The sequence below is a fragment of the Lissotriton helveticus genome, chromosome 5_1 (genome assembly GCF_964261635.1).
Source record: "Lissotriton helveticus chromosome 5_1, aLisHel1.1, whole genome shotgun sequence".
NCBI classification, from domain to species: Eukaryota; Metazoa; Chordata; class Amphibia; order Caudata; family Salamandridae; genus Lissotriton; species Lissotriton helveticus.
In genome coordinates, this window is record NC_136065.1 from 2,135,394,016 (window position 1) to 2,135,413,691 (window position 19,676).

Below are 19,676 nucleotides of genomic sequence, written 5' to 3' on the forward strand. Positions count from 1 at the left end.
GTGACAGAGGACACCCACCCATAAGCAGTCACAACCAAGGCAGGAGACAATACCTCACATCAGAGGAGAAATGAAATGCTGACACTCATGAAAGCTTAGCCTCCCAACAGATAAGAGGGTGTGAGGTGACATCCATCATAACTGACCTCCGCAACAGAAAGATAGCTACGGCACCCACTCACAAGAGGGCACAAGGTGACAGCCATCTATAAAAGGTTAGTGCCCAGATGAGGGTGGGAGATCTCTAGTGTGATAACCTCACTTCAGGTCAATATGGACACTGTCTATTGTCATGAACCTTTCACCTATAAATCATCGATTTCGGGTGTTAGTCTAATTAGTTCAATGGAAGTAAACCAGACTACAGCACGCAGGATGCATTACGCTATCACAGAAATGTCCAGGACTGGAAAGAGCGTCATTTATGACCTGCAGGGAGGCAGTCATCCTACAGAGCACACATCTATTAGAACTCAGAATATGGACAGTAATCATGTCTGACAGGGAGGAGTTTGGGAAAAGAAACTGTTCACATTGCATATGTAGACAAGAGTAGGTACCACATGCATCAGAGAGTAAACTACTGAAACAGGAGGTCCACTTACTTCTTACAGCGTTCACAGCTGTACATGTTATCTCCTGCAAGCAGAGAAAGAAGTGATGAGATAGAGAACATAAACACACGTGTGACCCACATCACAAGGTATCTCCACTTAACCTTTAGGGGAAAAATAGGAAATTAAAGCACAGACCTTTGAATTCTATGCTGACATTTCAAGAAGGCCTATTTGAAGGAGCCTCCCTGCCCCAATTGGTTCCATTTGTGTACAAGATCAGGGCCCTGTCCTGCATAGGGTGAGCTAGGGACATGGAGATGCAGACATCAGGACACTGCCTCCTTCAGGGCCATGATGTTTGCAGTTTGTTAAGGCAGTGCTAGGGCTATCGTCTTGATTTGTGGCAACAACAAAAGGAGGCCCCTTGCCGGAGAGCGAGTGTGTGTGCTTGTCTGTGTCTGTCTGACGAGAAAAAAAGAGGAGAGCACATCCCCATACCCAGGGCAGTATCCTTGTTTATGCGCACATATTTAGCAGCAATATTGGGCCTAGGTCAAATGGCTAATCCGGAGGGAACATCAACAGCATTAACTGGACTTACCTTCCCCAGACTCCTCTCTACCAATGTTTGATGCTTCTGTTATACTGTGTTGTTTGAATTTTTGCTTTCTGTTTACTTGTTATCTCGTTCTATGGTCCTGCTGAAACTGTACTGGCCCCTCTGATCGGGCTTACTCTCCTCCCCCTTGACATGATTGTCCCCCCCCCCCACCGTTTGTCCATGTGATTATTTTACGACCGTATTTGTTTCATTGTGTTGTTTTATTCCGGCTTTCGCCACTCTGTACAGTGATCGAATATGTGTAAGGGTCATGTTCGCGCTTTATGAAACTTTTCAAATAAATAAATAAATGATCAAGGCCAAATTCTTTTCCCGTTGAGTGAGCAGTAAGGGCTTTGTCTGTGCAAAGAAATCAAAGTGCCCGTTTCACATCCACACATTCAGAAAGGCATCATGTATTCAGCCTCACCTTTTAACTCATCAGCAGCAAAAAAGGCAGCAAGACAGTCCTCCAATGTCACCATTGGACCCCAGAACCAGCTGGGTATGCAGGATACAACAAACCTGAAAAAGGTACAAAGCATTGTAAGAAGAGGAGAGCGAATGATACATTAGGCGGAAGGCAGAAGTATCTTTAAGTAGTTCTGGAGAGCAGGGGCAGGGAGGAGCTAATAAGGAGAGAACTGTCAAAAACAATAGATTTTTATATCTATTATAGATAGACAGACAAATCAAGATTGAAAAAAAATAAGGTTAAAGTGATGGTATAGAGTTGAACTGAGATTATAACTCAAGTTTGGACTCCTATAAATCACTGAAATTCACCAGTGATAGATTAGTGAACTAAATATAAATTGAGTCCCCGTAATGCACTGCTTATGACCTCACATATTACATAATTCACGACATGTTAAATGATATGATAAACTCTGGGCCCAAAACCCAGCGAGCGCCCAACCTCACGACTGAACCTCGAGTCCTGTCAAGATATTCGCCATATTGAGGCCAGCCAATCAAGATCCGCCCCATCCACTTTGAACAGCCAGTCAGAGCCGAACGGTCCAGATATCGCTAACTTTATACCGGCCTTAGCCTCTTCATGACCACCCAAAAACCTTTTTAAATGTTAATTTCTCCAAAACTGCTGAACAGATTTACACAAAATAACAAAAAACACGCTCTGAGTAGAGGCCTAACTTTTTGTCAAATTTAGTTTAACTCGGATCTCAGCCGTTTGTTCTGGATCAGAGAGCAAGCTTCTGTACGTGAATACACATGGAATATTGAAGTTTTGAGATCACCCCCTTTGCTTGATAAACCTCCCCTTCCCACTCCCCACTTTCCCAGATCGTCATAAACCTTTCCATGAAGGAGCCAAAGTGGATGAACCTTTGTTCTGGAACGTTGTGTGTAGATTTGTCAAGCACTGCCAACCAAAAAAAGACTCTAGCTATAATTACACAACGGTGATGGGCACTGGGTATTACAAACATCATGTATGTGTTGAAATATATGCAACGCATACATGCACACACATTATGGCTCTTAAACAGGGGTTGTATATATCATTTATTATTCACCCCTCATGACGAATTTCCCAATAATGCCTGCCACAGCTTCTTGATTGCATTTTTTAGATCCTGATGGTGCCCCTTGAACAGACAGGAGCACCGCAAAGCATTTTATTTTCAATGTTGTGGTTCGGGGGGACACAGAATAAAAAACCAGCAAGTCTCCTCGGTTATTAAATCAATGGCCCCAGGAAAGCTTACCGTATGCTTTTAACCCCTTGCTCGTGATGGCTCCCGGTGCGTCACAGTGGGCTTGTGCGCACGACGGCCGGGAGCCGTCTGAATCCCACCCGCCGTTTATTTCTCCCGCACCGTGGGGGAAATGAACCTGCGTCCAAGGAGTTCAAGTACTCCTGGCTTGAGCACTAGGCTCCTCAGGTGGACTGCAGAGCCATTATGGATGGTTCTATGGCTCCATTTTGTAGCTCGAAAATTGTGTTTTTTTTTGAAGACTAACTTTTTTTAAACAATAAAACTTTATTAAACTCTATTACAATCACTTTTATGGAATATGCTACTTACCAGTATGCATCTGTTCTTGGCATGTAGGGCTGCTGACATTTATATCTGTGCATAGATCGCGCCTAGTGTTGGGTCCGGATGATTGCACATTGTTGTCCTGGAAGAGTCTTCGAAGTATCACGAGATAGGTGGCTCCTCCCCTGGACTACAGTGTGCATGGGCATCCTCTCCATGCTCAGATTGCTTTTCGCCATTGTGGCAGAGATGGAGTGTGATATAGTAAGTGATGACCATGCTTGAGAATAATTCTGAGTGCTACAGCTGCGACAGGCACCGGGGAGGAGGGCGGGCGATATAAATGTCAGCAGCCCTACATGCTAAGAACAGATGCATACTGGTAAGTAGCATATTCCGTTCGAGGCATGTGGGCTGCTGAATTTATATCTGTGCATAGAATAAATAGTAGTACCCTGCTTAGCGGCGGTTGCCCGTGCCAGCTGCAGCAGTCTGAAAAAGAGTTCTGAGGACAGCCTGTCCTACAGCAGCTTGCTGTTTGGAGTGTACATCCACGCAGTAGTGTTTGGTGAATGTGTGTATGGTGGTCCATGTGGCTGCTCTACATATGTCCTCTAGAGGAATGTTACCTAGGAAAGCCATGGATGCCCCTAACTTGCGTGTTGAATGCGCTCGTGGGGGAACTGTTAATGTGCGTTTAGCCTTTTGAACAGATTTGAATGCACTTAACAATCCATCTGGCTATACCTGATTTTGAAATGGGGTTGCCCTTGTGCTGTGGAGAGAAGGCAACAAACAGTTGTTTAGTTTTCCTGAAATCTTTAGTCCTGTCTATGTAATACAGGAGAGCCCTTTTAACATCCAGTGTGTGTAGTGCTCTGTCTGCCACTGAATCAGGATTTGGGAAGAATACTGGCAGTTCAATAGTTTGGTTAATGTGGAACTGTGACACCACCTTAGGCATAAATTTAGGGTTGGTACGCAGCACTACCCTATTAGCGTGAATCTGAATGAAAGGCTCCTGAATAGTGAGGGCTTGCAGCTCACTAACCCGTCTTAGCGACGTTATCGCTACCAAAAAAGCCACTTTCCATGTAAGAAATTGTATCTCACAAGAGTGAAGAGGTTCAAACGGTGGACCCATGAGCCTGGTGAGGACTATGTTTAGGTTCCAGACAGGCGAAGGCGGGTGTCTTGGAGGAATTACCCTTTTGAGTCCCTCCATAAAAGCTTTAATGGCGGGCACTTTGAAAAGCGAAAGGTGCTGTCGGTTCTGAAGATAAGCTGCCATTGCAGCTAAATGTATCCTGATAGAACTATAGGCCAGATTGCATCTGTGTAGGTGCAATAAATAACATATGATGTTTTGCATGGAAGCATCCAGTGGATTTATGTCATTATTGGAACAATAGATGACAAAACGCTTCCATTTCGCCGCATAGCATGCCCTGGTGGTAGGTCGCCGAGCCTCCTTGATGATGTCCATACAGTCAGGGGGCAGGTTCAGGTAGCCAAACTCTATGACCTCAGGAGCCATATTGCAAGGCTCAACTGTTGCAGATCTGGGTGCTGAATGTCTCCATGGCTCTGAGTGAGGAGACTGGGTGTGAGTCTCAGTCGCTGGTGGGGCACCACTGAAAGTTCCAGGAACGTGGTGTACCATGCTTGCCTTGCCCACGTTGGAGCAACCAGGATGAGTGTCATTGAGCGCTGCCTTAGTTTGCGCGCTACCAGCGGTATGAGAGGTGCTGGAGGAAAAGCGTACGCAAATCTGTTTGACCAGTTCATCCATATTGCATTGCCCTGAGACTGCGGGTGTGGGAACCTGGCGGCGAAGGTGCGGCATTTTGAGTTTTCTTGTGTGGCGAATAGGTCTATCTCTGGATGACCCCACTGCTGGAAGTATGGTTGTAGCACCGAGGGATGTATCTCCCACTCGTGCATCTGATGGCTGTGTCTGCTGAGCAGGTCCGCCATCTGGTTGTCCCTGCCTGGGAGGTGTTCCGCCATGAGGAACATGTTCCTCTGAATGGCCCACTTCCACATGCACTGTGCTAGGTGTGACAATTGTGGAGAGTGTGTCCCTCCCTGCTTTTGAATGTAATACATCGCAGTCATGTTGTCCGTCCGGATCAGCACGACTTTGTTGCACAGATGCAACTTGAATGCCTTCATTGCCAGGAAGATTGCCATCAGTTCCAGTAGGTTGATGTGCAACCTTTTCTGCTGCGTTGTCCATAGTCCCTGCACAGTGTAATTGAGGACATGCGCTTCCCAGCCCTGGAGAGATGCGTCCGCCATTAGCACAATCTGTGGTACAGGCTCCTGGAACGGTCGTCCCCTGCAAAGGTTTTGTGGGTTCCACCAATGCAGAGAGTTGTATGCACGACCGGTCACCAACACTAGGTATTTCAGCTGTCCCTGAGCCTGGTTCCACTGGTGTGCTAAGCATTCCTGAAGCGGACGCATGTGTAGCCTTGCGTGAGGGACTATAAAGATGCAGGAGGCCATCATGCCTATTAGTTGCATGAACACTTGCGCTTGGAGTGAGTGTTGTGGCCTGAATTTTTGAATCAGCACCTGCATGCTGTGGACTCTCGCTGAGTTCGGTTGTGCTGTGGCAGTGAGAGTGTTTATTTCTGCGCCTAAATACTGTTGTACAGGTGCGGGTTGAAGATGAGACTTCTGGTAATTTAGTGAAAATCCTAGACTGTGTAGGAGGTGAATTGTGCGGGACATGTGGCTGGCACATTGCTGGGCCGACTTTGCCTGGACAAGCCAGTCGTCCAGATATGGATAGACGTGGATGTGTTGTCTCCGAAGATGCGCTGCCACTGTTGCTAAGCACTTGGTAAACACTCTGGGGGCTGTAGTGACCCCGAAAGGCAGGACCTTGAACTGGTAATGCTGGTTGTTGATGGTGAACCTGAGATATTTCCTGTGACTGGGGTGAATGGGAATGTGGAAATAGGCATCCTTCAGATGTAGGGTTGCTAGGAAATCTCCCTGACTGAGCAACGGCAGAACTTGCTGCAAAGTGAGCATGTGAAAGTGTTCTGATAGGATGTATTGGTTCAAGGGTCTGAGGTCTAGAATGGGCCTGAGAGACCCATCCTTTTTTGGGATTAAGAAGTACAGTGAGTACACCCCTGTACCCTGTTGTTCTAAAGGCACGAGTTCTATGGCCCCTTTTTGCAGCATGGAGATGACTTCTTGCTGCAATAAGTGCATGTGCTCTGCGGACATAGGACGGTGCTTTGGAGGTATGTTGGGTGGAGTGGAGGTTAGTTCTAGACAATATCCGTGTTGTATAAGTTGTCTCACCCACCTGTCCGTGGTAATGCTTTCCCAGACTGGCAGGAACTGCTGAAGTCTTCCCCCGACCGGTGTTATATGGTCGGGGGGCAGTGACAAGACGTCACTGTTTGTTAGTGGCGGAGGATCTGGCATTAGTATTTCCTCGTCCTCTGCCTTTGGTGCTGTTCCCACGGTATCCACCCCTATTGTTCTTGTTATAGGTGGTTTGTGTGCCTCCTTTGGTGTATTGGGCTTGTTGCGACGCTTGTCCCCTAGAAGCTCCCCTGTTACCGGAGCGACGAAAGGAACCGCCCCTAAACTGTTGAGACTACAGAGCTCTCATGGATTTGGCAGTTTCTGTGTCTTTTTTAATCTTTTCTAGAGTGGTGTCTACCTCAGGACCAAATAGAAAGTCAGTGTTAACTGGCTGATTAAGTAGAGTAGTTTGGATCTCCGACTTGAAACCAGAGATGCGGAGCCAGGCATGCCTCCTGATCACCACGCTAGTGTTTATGGCCCTAGCCGCTGTGTCAGCTGCATCTAACGCACATTTAATGGACGCGTTGGAGATCAACTTCCCTTCTTGTATGAGCATTTCTGCTCCCTCCTTATAAGCATCAGGCAGGTGTTGCATTAGCTGCTCTAACGTGTCGTAGTGGGCCCTATCATATATTGCTAATAGGTCCTGTGTATTTGAGATCCTCCAAATATTAGCCGCTTGAGCTGCTACACGTTTGCCAGAAGCTTCCAAGATCTTGGATTCTTTGTCCGGAGGAGGAGCATCACCACTTGTTTGAGAGTTCGCTCTCTTACGAGCATTAGCCACCACCAAGGAGTCCAAGGGGAGTTGGCCCTTGATATACGTAGGGTCTACAGGCGCAGGCCGGTACTTCCTCTCAATCCTGGGGTTCACCACCCTTGCTTTAGTAGGCTCTTTAAAAATGTCACCAGCATGTTTGAGCACACCCTTGAGCATAGGCAGAGTTTTTACAGACCTTTCTGAGGTTGAGAACGTATCAAAGAGAAAGTCTTCCTCAACTGGGTCAGCGTGCATGTCGACATCATGGTTAAGGGCTGCCCTTTCAATTAGTGCGTTAAACGCAGCAGTATCCTCAATAGGCGATGTTTTGACCGCATAGGACTGAGTGTCAGGGGTGGTGTGTGGTTCATCAGGGTCAACAGTGTCAGTCCATGGCTGGGACTCATCCTGATCTGTGTCAATGGGATAATTAAACTGGTCCTCATTGTCCCCTTCCTCCACATCCTCAGTGACAGGTGTGGGAGAGTAGGTACAGTCTCGTCCATATGGTTGTATGGGTTCAAAAAGGGCAGGAGAGGTGGCAGAGTCCCTCTTCTTCTTTAGGGGTATCCTGTAGGACTCCATAGGAGTTTCAGGAATGATTTTCCGTTTATAAATGGCGAGTCGTACTGAATAGGAGTCGATGAATAGTTTCGACTGGTTCTCATAGGACGGTGCCTGGAACAGAACGTCACAGAAAAGGGGGTGGTGATGAACAAGAGTGTCTGAATTAAGCAGACCACTCTTACCCAGTCCAAAGATCAGGGCTTGATCCATCACCGTTATTTATCTCACTGCCCCATCCCAGCTCAGAACCTGGCTATATGCAAATTAGTCTGTCCCTGGCCCAGTGCATCATGGGAACAGGGCAGACCAAACTACCAAGCCAATTCTTCACCAGAAAGGAGACAAGCTACCGGGGACCGGTTTCTGGCATTTCAGCCTCTTCGGCCCAGCTTGCTTGAATCCTGATGGAGCAGTGAGAAAGGGACTCATGTCTGAGTATACCCTGCCACACCTATAGTGGCCAAAAACGATACAGAAAAGGGGGTGGTGATGAACAAGAGTGTCTGAATTAAGCAGACCACTCTTACCCAGTCCAAAGATCAGGGCTTGATCCATCACCGTTATTTATCTCACTGCCCCATCCCAGCTCAGAACCTGGCTATATGCAAATTAGTCTGTCCCTGGCCCAGTGCATCATGGGAACAGGGCAGACCAAACTACCAAGCCAATTCTTGTAAATAATTTTGTCCACCCTAAGCGTGGAAGGGTATACTCAGATGTGAGTCCCTTGCTCATTGCACCATCAGGATTCAAGCAAGCCGGGCCGAAGACGGCTGTAATGCCAGAAACCGGTCCCCGGAAGCTTGTTTCCTTCCCAGTGTAAGAATTGGCTTTTGTAGTCTGGTCTGCCCTGTTCCCATGATGCACTGGGCCAGGGACAGACTAATTTGCATACAGCCAGGTTCTGAAACTGGGATGGTGCAATGAGCTAAAAAACGGTGTTGGATCTAGCCCTGATCTCTTGACTGGGTGAGAGTACTCTGCTTAATTCAGAGACTCTGTCCATCACCACCCCTTGTTGTAAATAATTTTGTCCACCCTAAGCGTGGAAGGGTATACTCAGATGTGAGTCCCTTGCTCATTGCACCATCAGGATTCAAGCAAGCCGGGCCGAAGACGGCTGTAATGCCAGAAACCGGTCCCCGGAAGCTTGTTTCCTTCCCAGTGTAAGAATTGGCTTTTGTAGTCTGGTCTGCCCTGTTCCCATGATGCACTGGGCCAGGGACAGACTAATTTGCATACAGCCAGGTTCTGAAACTGGGATGGTGCAATGAGCTAAAAAACGGTGTTGGATCTAGCCCTGATCTCTTGACTGGGTGAGAGTACTCTGCTTAATTCAGAGACTCTGTCCATCACCACCCCTTGTTGTAAATAATTTTGTCCACCCTAAGCGTGGAAGGGTATACTCAGATGTGAGTCCCTTGCTCATTGCACCATCAGGATTCAAGCAAGCCGGGCCGAAGACGGCTGTAATGCCAGAAACCGGTCCCCGGAAGCTTGTTTCCTTCCCAGTGTAAGAATTGGCTTTTGTAGTCTGGTCTGCCCTGTTCCCATGATGCACTGGGCCAGGGACAGACTAATTTGCATACAGCCAGGTTCTGAAACTGGGATGGTGCAATGAGCTAAAAAACGGTGTTGGATCTAGCCCTGATCTCTTGACTGGGTGAGAGTACTCTGCTTAATTCAGAGACTCTGTCCATCACCACCCCTTGTTGTAAATAATTTTGTCCACCCTAAGCGTGGAAGGGTATACTCAGATGTGAGTCCCTTGCTCATTGCACCATCAGGATTCAAGCAAGCCGGGCCGAAGACGGCTGTAATGCCAGAAACCGGTCCCCGGAAGCTTGTTTCCTTCCCAGTGTAAGAATTGGCTTTTGTAGTCTGGTCTGCCCTGTTCCCATGATGCACTGGGCCAGGGACAGACTAATTTGCATACAGCCAGGTTCTGAAACTGGGATGGTGCAATGAGCTAAAAAACGGTGTTGGATCTAGCCCTGATCTCTTGACTGGGTGAGAGTACTCTGCTTAATTCAGAGACTCTGTCCATCACCACCCCTTGTTGTAAATAATTTTGTCCACCCTAAGCGTGGAAGGGTATACTCAGATGTGAGTCCCTTGCTCATTGCACCATCAGGATTCAAGCAAGCCGGGCCGAAGACGGCTGTAATGCCAGAAACCGGTCCCCGGAAGCTTGTTTCCTTCCCAGTGTAAGAATTGGCTTTTGTAGTCTGGTCTGCCCTGTTCCCATGATGCACTGGGCCAGGGACAGACTAATTTGCATACAGCCAGGTTCTGAAACTGGGATGGTGCAATGAGCTAAAAAACGGTGTTGGATCTAGCCCTGATCTCTTGACTGGGTGAGAGTACTCTGCTTAATTCAGAGACTCTGTCCATCACCACCCCTTGTTGTAAATAATTTTGTCCACCCTAAGCGTGGAAGGGTATACTCAGATGTGAGTCCCTTGCTCATTGCACCATCAGGATTCAAGCAAGCCGGGCCGAAGACGGCTGTAATGCCAGAAACCGGTCCCCGGAAGCTTGTTTCCTTCCCAGTGTAAGAATTGGCTTTTGTAGTCTGGTCTGCCCTGTTCCCATGATGCACTGGGCCAGGGACAGACTAATTTGCATACAGCCAGGTTCTGAAACTGGGATGGTGCAATGAGCTAAAAAACGGTGTTGGATCTAGCCCTGATCTCTTGACTGGGTGAGAGTACTCTGCTTAATTCAGAGACTCTGTCCATCACCACCCCTTGTTGTAAATAATTTTGTCCACCCTAAGCGTGGAAGGGTATACTCAGATGTGAGTCCCTTGCTCATTGCACCATCAGGATTCAAGCAAGCCGGGCCGAAGACGGCTGTAATGCCAGAAACCGGTCCCCGGAAGCTTGTTTCCTTCCCAGTGTAAGAATTGGCTTTTGTAGTCTGGTCTGCCCTGTTCCCATGATGCACTGGGCCAGGGACAGACTAATTTGCATACAGCCAGGTTCTGAAACTGGGATGGTGCAATGAGCTAAAAAACGGTGTTGGATCTAGCCCTGATCTCTTGACTGGGTGAGAGTACTCTGCTTAATTCAGAGACTCTGTCCATCACCACCCCTTGTTGTAAATAATTTTGTCCACCCTAAGCGTGGAAGGGTATACTCAGATGTGAGTCCCTTGCTCATTGCACCATCAGGATTCAAGCAAGCCGGGCCGAAGACGGCTGTAATGCCAGAAACCGGTCCCCGGAAGCTTGTTTCCTTCCCAGTGTAAGAATTGGCTTTTGTAGTCTGGTCTGCCCTGTTCCCATGATGCACTGGGCCAGGGACAGACTAATTTGCATACAGCCAGGTTCTGAAACTGGGATGGTGCAATGAGCTAAAAAACGGTGTTGGATCTAGCCCTGATCTCTTGACTGGGTGAGAGTACTCTGCTTAATTCAGAGACTCTGTCCATCACCACCCCTTGTTGTAAATAATTTTGTCCACCCTAAGCGTGGAAGGGTATACTCAGATGTGAGTCCCTTGCTCATTGCACCATCAGGATTCAAGCAAGCCGGGCCGAAGACGGCTGTAATGCCAGAAACCGGTCCCCGGAAGCTTGTTTCCTTCCCAGTGTAAGAATTGGCTTTTGTAGTCTGGTCTGCCCTGTTCCCATGATGCACTGGGCCAGGGACAGACTAATTTGCATACAGCCAGGTTCTGAAACTGGGATGGTGCAATGAGCTAAAAAACGGTGTTGGATCTAGCCCTGATCTCTTGACTGGGTGAGAGTACTCTGCTTAATTCAGAGACTCTGTCCATCACCACCCCTTGTTGTAAATAATTTTGTCCACCCTAAGCGTGGAAGGGTATACTCAGATGTGAGTCCCTTGCTCATTGCACCATCAGGATTCAAGCAAGCCGGGCCGAAGACGGCTGTAATGCCAGAAACCGGTCCCCGGAAGCTTGTTTCCTTCCCAGTGTAAGAATTGGCTTTTGTAGTCTGGTCTGCCCTGTTCCCATGATGCACTGGGCCAGGGACAGACTAATTTGCATACAGCCAGGTTCTGAAACTGGGATGGTGCAATGAGCTAAAAAACGGTGTTGGATCTAGCCCTGATCTCTTGACTGGGTGAGAGTACTCTGCTTAATTCAGAGACTCTGTCCATCACCACCCCTTGTTGTAAATAATTTTGTCCACCCTAAGCGTGGAAGGGTATACTCAGATGTGAGTCCCTTGCTCATTGCACCATCAGGATTCAAGCAAGCCGGGCCGAAGACGGCTGTAATGCCAGAAACCGGTCCCCGGAAGCTTGTTTCCTTCCCAGTGTAAGAATTGGCTTTTGTAGTCTGGTCTGCCCTGTTCCCATGATGCACTGGGCCAGGGACAGACTAATTTGCATACAGCCAGGTTCTGAAACTGGGATGGTGCAATGAGCTAAAAAACGGTGTTGGATCTAGCCCTGATCTCTTGACTGGGTGAGAGTACTCTGCTTAATTCAGAGACTCTGTCCATCACCACCCCTTGTTGTAAATAATTTTGGAACAGAACGTCGTCCTCCATGGGCCGAGTGGTTGCGGCTACCGATGATGACTTGGATGTGTCAGTGGCCTTTGGGAGTTGGACCGTTTTAGGTCGTGCTGTCGGGGGCAGTCCGTATTTTATCGGCGCCGTAAGCATTGGCGATGGACTGACCTGCTTCGAGGTAGGCGTTGTTTTTGATCCGACCGACTTCGACTGTTCAGCTTGCTTGTGGCCTTGCGTCGACTCGAGCCGTTGTTGCACAGCAGGTACGCTCGTTTGCTTCGACTTGGCCTGTTCTTTTGGGCCGAGTTTGGGATTCGACTCGAAGGCCTTGACTAGCAGCGGCTTCCGAATTTTTGGATCGAGGGCTTTTTGGGCCTCGAGTCCTTTAAGAGTCGCCATCTTTGGAGCCGGACGTCGACGGGAGCGTGACGTGCTTAACAGTAGACACGGGCTTCGGCGCCCCGATCTTCGGGTCAGGGCGCCGAAGCCCGTGTCTACTGTTAAGCACGTTTCGACTTGGTAGGTTCCGAAGTCGTCGAGCCGATGGTTGCTTTCACCAGTTTCGGTTTCGATTTAGTGTCTTTAGGTTTCGGTTTCTCCACTGATTGTGACCGATCGACCGATGGCTCTTTGGAAATGTTCTTAGTCGGGCCCGGAAGCGGGACTATAGAACGTGGACGAAGATCTTGGCTAAGGCCTTCCGGCGATGCCCCGACCTGAGCCGTGGAAGAGTCTTTAGTAGGCCCCGCTACTGCGGTTGGGCCTAGCTCCTCGCTTGAGTCGTCGTCGACTGCCCCGATAGGTTGTGCGTCGTCTCCTACCTCGACGATGTCTTCATCATGGACGTAGAATTCTTCTTCGTCCTTATCGTAGTTGGAGTCTTGCTCCGACGCGGGATCCGACCGTTGATCAGGATCCTCCTCATCTACACCCTCCTCGTCGTCAGCTCCGAAGATGTTTTCCGGTTCGGGTGCTGACTCCCGCGCCGACCGTCGTGCCGCGCGTTGAATCCGAAGAGTTTTCTTCGATCTGAATCGGGAACAGGCCATGCAGCTGGCGTCGCCGTGGTCCGGTGAGAGACATTTATTGCACACCGGGTGCACATCGATGTGAGGGTATTTTGAATTGCCAACGGGGCAGCGCTTTAACGGACTCCGTTCCATCATCGATCGTTGATGGGGCCTTTGGTGTCGAAAGGCAATCGGCCTTCGACGTCCGGCTCGAAGAACTGGAACAAGTACAAGGCACCGAACGAAAGACAATACCGACGCCCCGAAGGCCTTTTGGCCTTGAGAAAGAGTATTTATATATATATTCCAAACGTGAGTAAAGAAAGTACATCCGAACCCAATGGCGGAAAAAAACAATCTGAGCATGGAGAGGATGCCCATGCGCACTGTAGTCCAGGGGAGGAGCCACCTATCTCGTGATACTTCGAAGACTCTTCCAGGACAACAATGTGCAATCATCCGGACCCAACACTAGGCGGCGATCTATGCACAGATATAAATTCAGCAGCCCACATGCCTCGAACATAACATTGCACTTTGTAAATTAATAAAAATATACATCTGATTAGAATTATTGGGAGTTTTCTTTTTACAAAGACAATAGATGTGCTTTGCATATGTTTATTTGCTGACCCCCTTCATAAAGCCAATAGGCCCACTTTTTATAGTTTGGTGTTCTAACCAAATGATATATTGTAACGTCATTTAGTCAGCCATGCGCAAATGGTGCCAGCCCCTTCACCCCGCTTTCCGACACCCCACCAGTGGGGGGTTGGGCACAGCACCTGGCGTGGAGTTGGATGCAGAATCTGGCCACATGGTGCAGGGTGTGGTTGGCGTTATGTATGGTAATAAGACATTAATTAAAAACAACTATACATATATAAGGGTGGAGGTACCGTTGAATGGCATGGCTTGACACCTTTGGGAGGGGGTCTGGCTGGTCTATAAGATTGATGGGCACGTGGTGGCGGAGCGAGACCCTAGGGGGTATTTGTTATTTTTTATAACTTGTTTTGCAGCTCTAGAGTGTCTGGGGTAGCAGGGGATTTTTAGGGTTCAAGGCAAGATGTTGGGTGGGTGATGGGAGGGAGTGGGGTCTGCCTTACTACCTCAAGTCTCCACTTATCGGAAGTGATCTCTTACCTGGGGGAGGAAATCCTTTAGTTCCTGAGACAAGTGGTATGTGATCAGGGGGAATGATGGCAAGACCTTGATTCAGTCGTAGCTGGCATGACTTGCGTGTGTGGGTGGGTGGGGGTATGGCATGGTGAGGTCAGGGGGGTTTAGGTCGGGAAGATCAGGGGGGTTCATGTTGGGGAGGCAGGGAGGTCTGGTGGGGGGGCGGGGGGTCGGTAGTTGGGGCAGGGGGAGTCGGGAGGGTGGGGAAGGAGAGTTTGGGGGGTCAGGAGGGGGTTTGGGAGGGTGAGGAAGGGGGGGTCGGGAGGGTGAGGTGGGGGGGTCGGGAGGGTGAGGTGGGGGGGTCGAAAGGGTGGAGCGGTCGAGCGGGATGGGGTGTCACGCGGGGGTAATTTAATCAAAATTAATATATAAATATAATTAAACTTACCTTCCTGTCCATCGGGTCCTGCGCTTTCTCTGCTCTCCTGGAACAGGAAGCAGAACCAGGCAGCCTGGCTCCCTCCCTCCGCTAAGCTAATCACGCTGCTGCGAACAGCGTTGTGATTGGTCGGAAACCCACTCACCCAGCCACTTATAGGGAGGCCATTTTCTCTATGTAGGCAGAGTGCGCATGACTGATTTGGGCGGCCCCAAACAGTCTTTGCGCACTCAGGAGTGGGCAGACACACCATTCCTCCGCTGCCCTGCTCTCGGAGCAGCCCTGAGAAACCAAACATAAAATGGTTATAAGGGAAAGGTATTACCATTTATGTTACTGCTTCTCGCACTGAGAGTATATGTAGGGGGTTTACCCAAATGTAGTCACTGGGACCTGGGTGATCTAAGTACTGAGACGGAGGGGTCCCAGTGTGAGAACAATAATTATACAATTAAAAAAAAAATTTATTCAAAAACAACGAATGAAACCACATTGTTTTAATTCACAATGAGGATCGGTATAGTAAATATACTAGCACATCGTTACAGCGTATAATAGGTTGTACAGTGCCCACAGGGGGAGGGGAAGTCCCCTTTTCCGTCAACTCCATATATATATATTGACATTGTTTGCATCTTTGGAGTATGACATGTATATATGGTTACACTGAACTATTGGTTGTTTGTATTAGAATTACAATACAAATGCATTTTTTGATACTACGTTGATTTTACTGTCACAATTCCCGTACCACACTATCCTCACTCAATCACTTCCCCTCCCCCCGTGGGCACTGTACAACCTATTATACGCTGTAACGATGTGCTAGTATATTTACTATACCGATCCTCATTGTGAATTAAAACAATGTGGTTTCATTCGTTGTTTTTGAATATTTTTTTTTTTTAAATTGTATAATTATTGTTCTCACACTGGGACTCCTCCTTCTCGCACTGAGAAGCAGTGGGGCGACGCTCCTCCGCCCTAGTGGAGAAGCTGTCCCTGCCTTGTTTGAAGGTAGAGGTATCCCTGTTTGAGCCACATCTACCTTTGCCCCAGTTGTTGCCCTCTGTATCAGCATCAAGTGTAACCCTTGCCTGGCACAGTAGATAAGGAAAGACCCAGTTATGAGGGGATTACGTTGGGCAGAGACATGGGAAGATCGTATCTCTCTGTATGCGGACGACATACTTCGCTACCTCACGTCACCGAGAGCCTCCATAAACAGAGCACTCCATATTTTTACAAACTTTGATATACCATAAACTGGTTCAAATCAGTCTTTAATGTTTTGAGGGGCAACTTCCCCCGGCTGCCTCGGTGGTACATACTAATGGAGGCAAAAGAAGGTTTTAAGTACATCAGCATATATGTCACCAAAGATCCTGTACAATACTATGAGCAGAACCTCTTGCCTCCACAGCTGAGACTTAGGAGCGATGTTCGTCACTGTAGGTCCCTCCCACTGTCACTGCTGGGGCGGGTTGCATTATTCAAAATGACGGCACCGCCCCAATTCTTATACGTATTGCAAAACTCACCAAGAACAGTCCATGCAGACTATTTCAGGAGTATTGAAGTGCACAGAGGGAACTATTGTGGGAAGGAAAACCGCCAGAGATAGCGACTCAGAAACTAATAAGGGGATGGCATGATGGCGGTATAGGACCCCCTGACATCAAGAGATATTACTGGGAGGGACACTTAGCACCTATTAATCAATGCATTTATAGATCCAATGATGACCCAGGCTACAGAATGGACAGACTGTTTCTTCCAGATAGGACCTATTCCAAAGTGCTCTATGTTAAGTCGTCAAGTACTAAATTAACAGGACCAACAAAGCACACAGTTCAAATATGACACACAGTGAATAAAAGTATGGGATAGGAAAATAACGCAGGCCACTCCCCTGTGGGATACAGGGGCTTTGTGCACCTTGAGAAACACAAAGGGCTTTCTTGGCTGGGACTTGATCCGGATCTCCCAGGTGGGTGACCAATGGTAAAAAGGCGGAGTGATCACCTTTCCACAGTTACAAACAGAATATGAAATGGTCAGGACAAAAACCTTTCGATAATTGCCGGTCCAACATGCATCACAGGCAGCTATTCCAAAGGGTCAAACGCTCCCGAGGCCTCCCCACTAGAGGATAGGATTCTAGAAGAATACATGCCCAAAAAGGCGATCCCTATGACATACCGAAAGTTGGTTAATAATATGCCTGACCCCCTCTTACAACTCCGTAAACACTGGGAGAGAGATATCACGGGGTTGGAAGACGACTGGCAGGAAGCCCTTGCATCCCCTAAGGAGGTAGCATTCACATCAAGATTAAGATTAGTACAACTCAAGGTGCCACATAGAACATCCATCACCGTTTTTTAGCTCACTGCACCATCCCAGCTCAGAACTTGGCTATATGCAAATTAGTCTGTTCCCGTCCCAGTGCATGATGGGAACAGGGCAAACCAAACTACCAAGCCAATTCTTGTACTGGGAAGGAAACAAGCTTCCGGGGACCGGTTTCTGCCATTTCAGGCGTCGTCGGCCCGGCTTGCTTGAATCCTGATGGTGCAATGAGCAAGGGACTCAAATTTGAGTATACCCTTCCACGCTTATGGTGGACAAAATGATTCAGAAAAGGGGGTGGTGATGAACAGAGTGCCTGAATTAAGCAGACCACTCTTACCCAGTCCAAAGATCAGGGCTTGATCCATCACCGTTTTTTAGCTCACTGCACCATCCCAGCTCAGAACTTGGCTATATGCAAATTAGTCTGTTCCCGTCCCAGTGCATGATGGGAACAGGGCAAACCAAACTACCAAGCCAATTCTTGTACTGGGAAGGAAACAAGCTTCCGGGGACCGGTTTCTGCCATTTCAGGCGTCGTCGGCCCGGCTTGCTTGAATCCTGATGGTGCAATGAGCAAGGGACTCACATCTGAGTATACCCTTCCACGCTTATGGTGGACAAAATGATTCAGAAAAGGGGGTGGTGATGCTTGTCTCCTTTCTGGTGAAGAATTGGCTTGGTAGTTTGGTCTGCCCTGTTCCCATGATGCACTGGGCCAGGGACAGACTAATTTGCATATAGCCAGGTTCTGAGCTGGGATGGGGCAGTGAGCTAAATAACGGTGATGGATCAAGCCCTGATCTTTGGACTGGGTAAGAGTGGTCTGCTTAATTCAGACACTCTGTTCATCACCACCCCCTTTTCTGAATCATTTTGTCCACCATAAGCGTGGAAGGGTATACTCAGACATGAGTCCCTTGCTCACTGCTCCATCAGGATTCAAGCAAGCCGGGCCGACGACGCCTGAAATGGTAGAAACCGGTCCCCGGAAGCTTGTCTCCTTTCTGGTGAAGAATTGGCTTGGTAGTTTGGTCTGCCCTGTTCCCATGATGCACTGGGCCAGGGACAGACTAATTTGCATATAGCCAGGTTCTGAGCTGGGATGGGGCAGTGAGCTAAATAACGGTGATGGATCAAACCCTGATCTTTGTACTGGGTAAGAGTGGTCTGCTTAATTCAGACACTCTGTTCATCACCACCCCCTTTTCTGAATCATTTTGTCCACCATAAGCGTGGAAGGGTATACTCAGACATTGAGTCCCTTGCTCACTGCTCCATCAGGATTCAAGCAAGCCGGGCCGACGACGCCTGAAATGGCAGAAACCGGTCCCCGGAAGCTTGTCTCCTTTCTGGTGAAGAATTGGCTTGGTAGTTTGGTCTGCCCTGTTCCCATGATGCACTGGGCCAGGGACAGACTAATTTGCATATAGCCAGGTTCTGAGCTGGGATGGGGCTGTGAGCTAAATAACGGTGATGGATCAAGCCCTGATCTTTGGACTGGGTAAGAGTGGTCTGCTTAATTCAGACACTCTGTTCATCACCACCCCCTTTTCTGAATCATGTTGTTCCTGAAAGGCAGCTTTCGGGAAGGCAGTATGGAGGGCACACGTGGATTTCGTTATCTCAATGGTTTTCAAAAAGGTTTCTAGACTTTTACTGATCTGAGGGCTAAAGAGTTGCCCCTATCAAATGGAAGATTGAAGATGTGGTGTTGCACCTCAGGCCTAAACACTGAAACACGAAGATATGCATGCGCCGTAAGAAAATTATAGTTTTGATACCCGGGGAAACGGCATCTGCTACATCTTTAGCACTGTGAACGTTAGCATCCAAGATGGCCTTCCCCTCAGCCACTAGCTATCATTCTATGATTTATTGGGAGCTCCAGAGGTTTCTGGGATGTGCTTTATCAGCCTCTCCATTTCCACTCAATGATATCTTTCATAATTGAAAAGAAGACCCACAGAGTTGGCAATGCCCAAAGAATGGCAGTCCCCCACTGCCACGGTTGCCGGCAGCAATAATGTGCTTGTTCCTCGTGTCTGGCAAGATGTTATCTGTTACTTGTGCTGAGGCCATTTTCTGTGCAATGTACACAACTAAGGAGTCTCGGGGAATCATTCCCCAGAAGTACGGAGGGTCAGTGAGTGAGGCTTTAAAATGTTTGTCCACCCTTTGAATGGCATCTTTAGCCATTACTACCTCTTTAACCTTGTCTGGCCAAAATGCATTATAGCATGTGGAGAAACTGCACAGTCCTTTCAGTCTTAAAAAGGGTTTCTGCGATGATGCCAATCCTTTGAGACTGGGTGTCTCTACAGCTAGCTCCTTCTCAAATGTGAGCCTCACCTTCTTAGGGATGTATGAACGCTCATGTAGAGGCTTGAATGGAGGCACGTTGGTGAGGATCTTGCAGGTGTTAGGTAGCTTCC

General features: G+C 48.3%; 1 protein-coding gene across 1 annotated transcript in view; it reads right to left on the bottom strand.

Moving 5' to 3' along the window:
• USP20 (ubiquitin specific peptidase 20) overlaps positions 1-19,676 on the bottom strand; it is a 352,979-nt gene that overhangs the window by 125,511 nt on the left and 207,792 nt on the right. Inside the window, exons 14-15 of the mRNA XM_078646239.1 lie at positions 1,589-1,683; positions 606-639 (exon numbers count right to left, since the gene is read on the bottom strand). Of these exons, the coding sequence (XP_078502365.1) occupies positions 606-639; positions 1,589-1,683 (129 nt within the window). The remainder of the gene's footprint in view (positions 1-605; positions 640-1,588; positions 1,684-19,676) is intronic.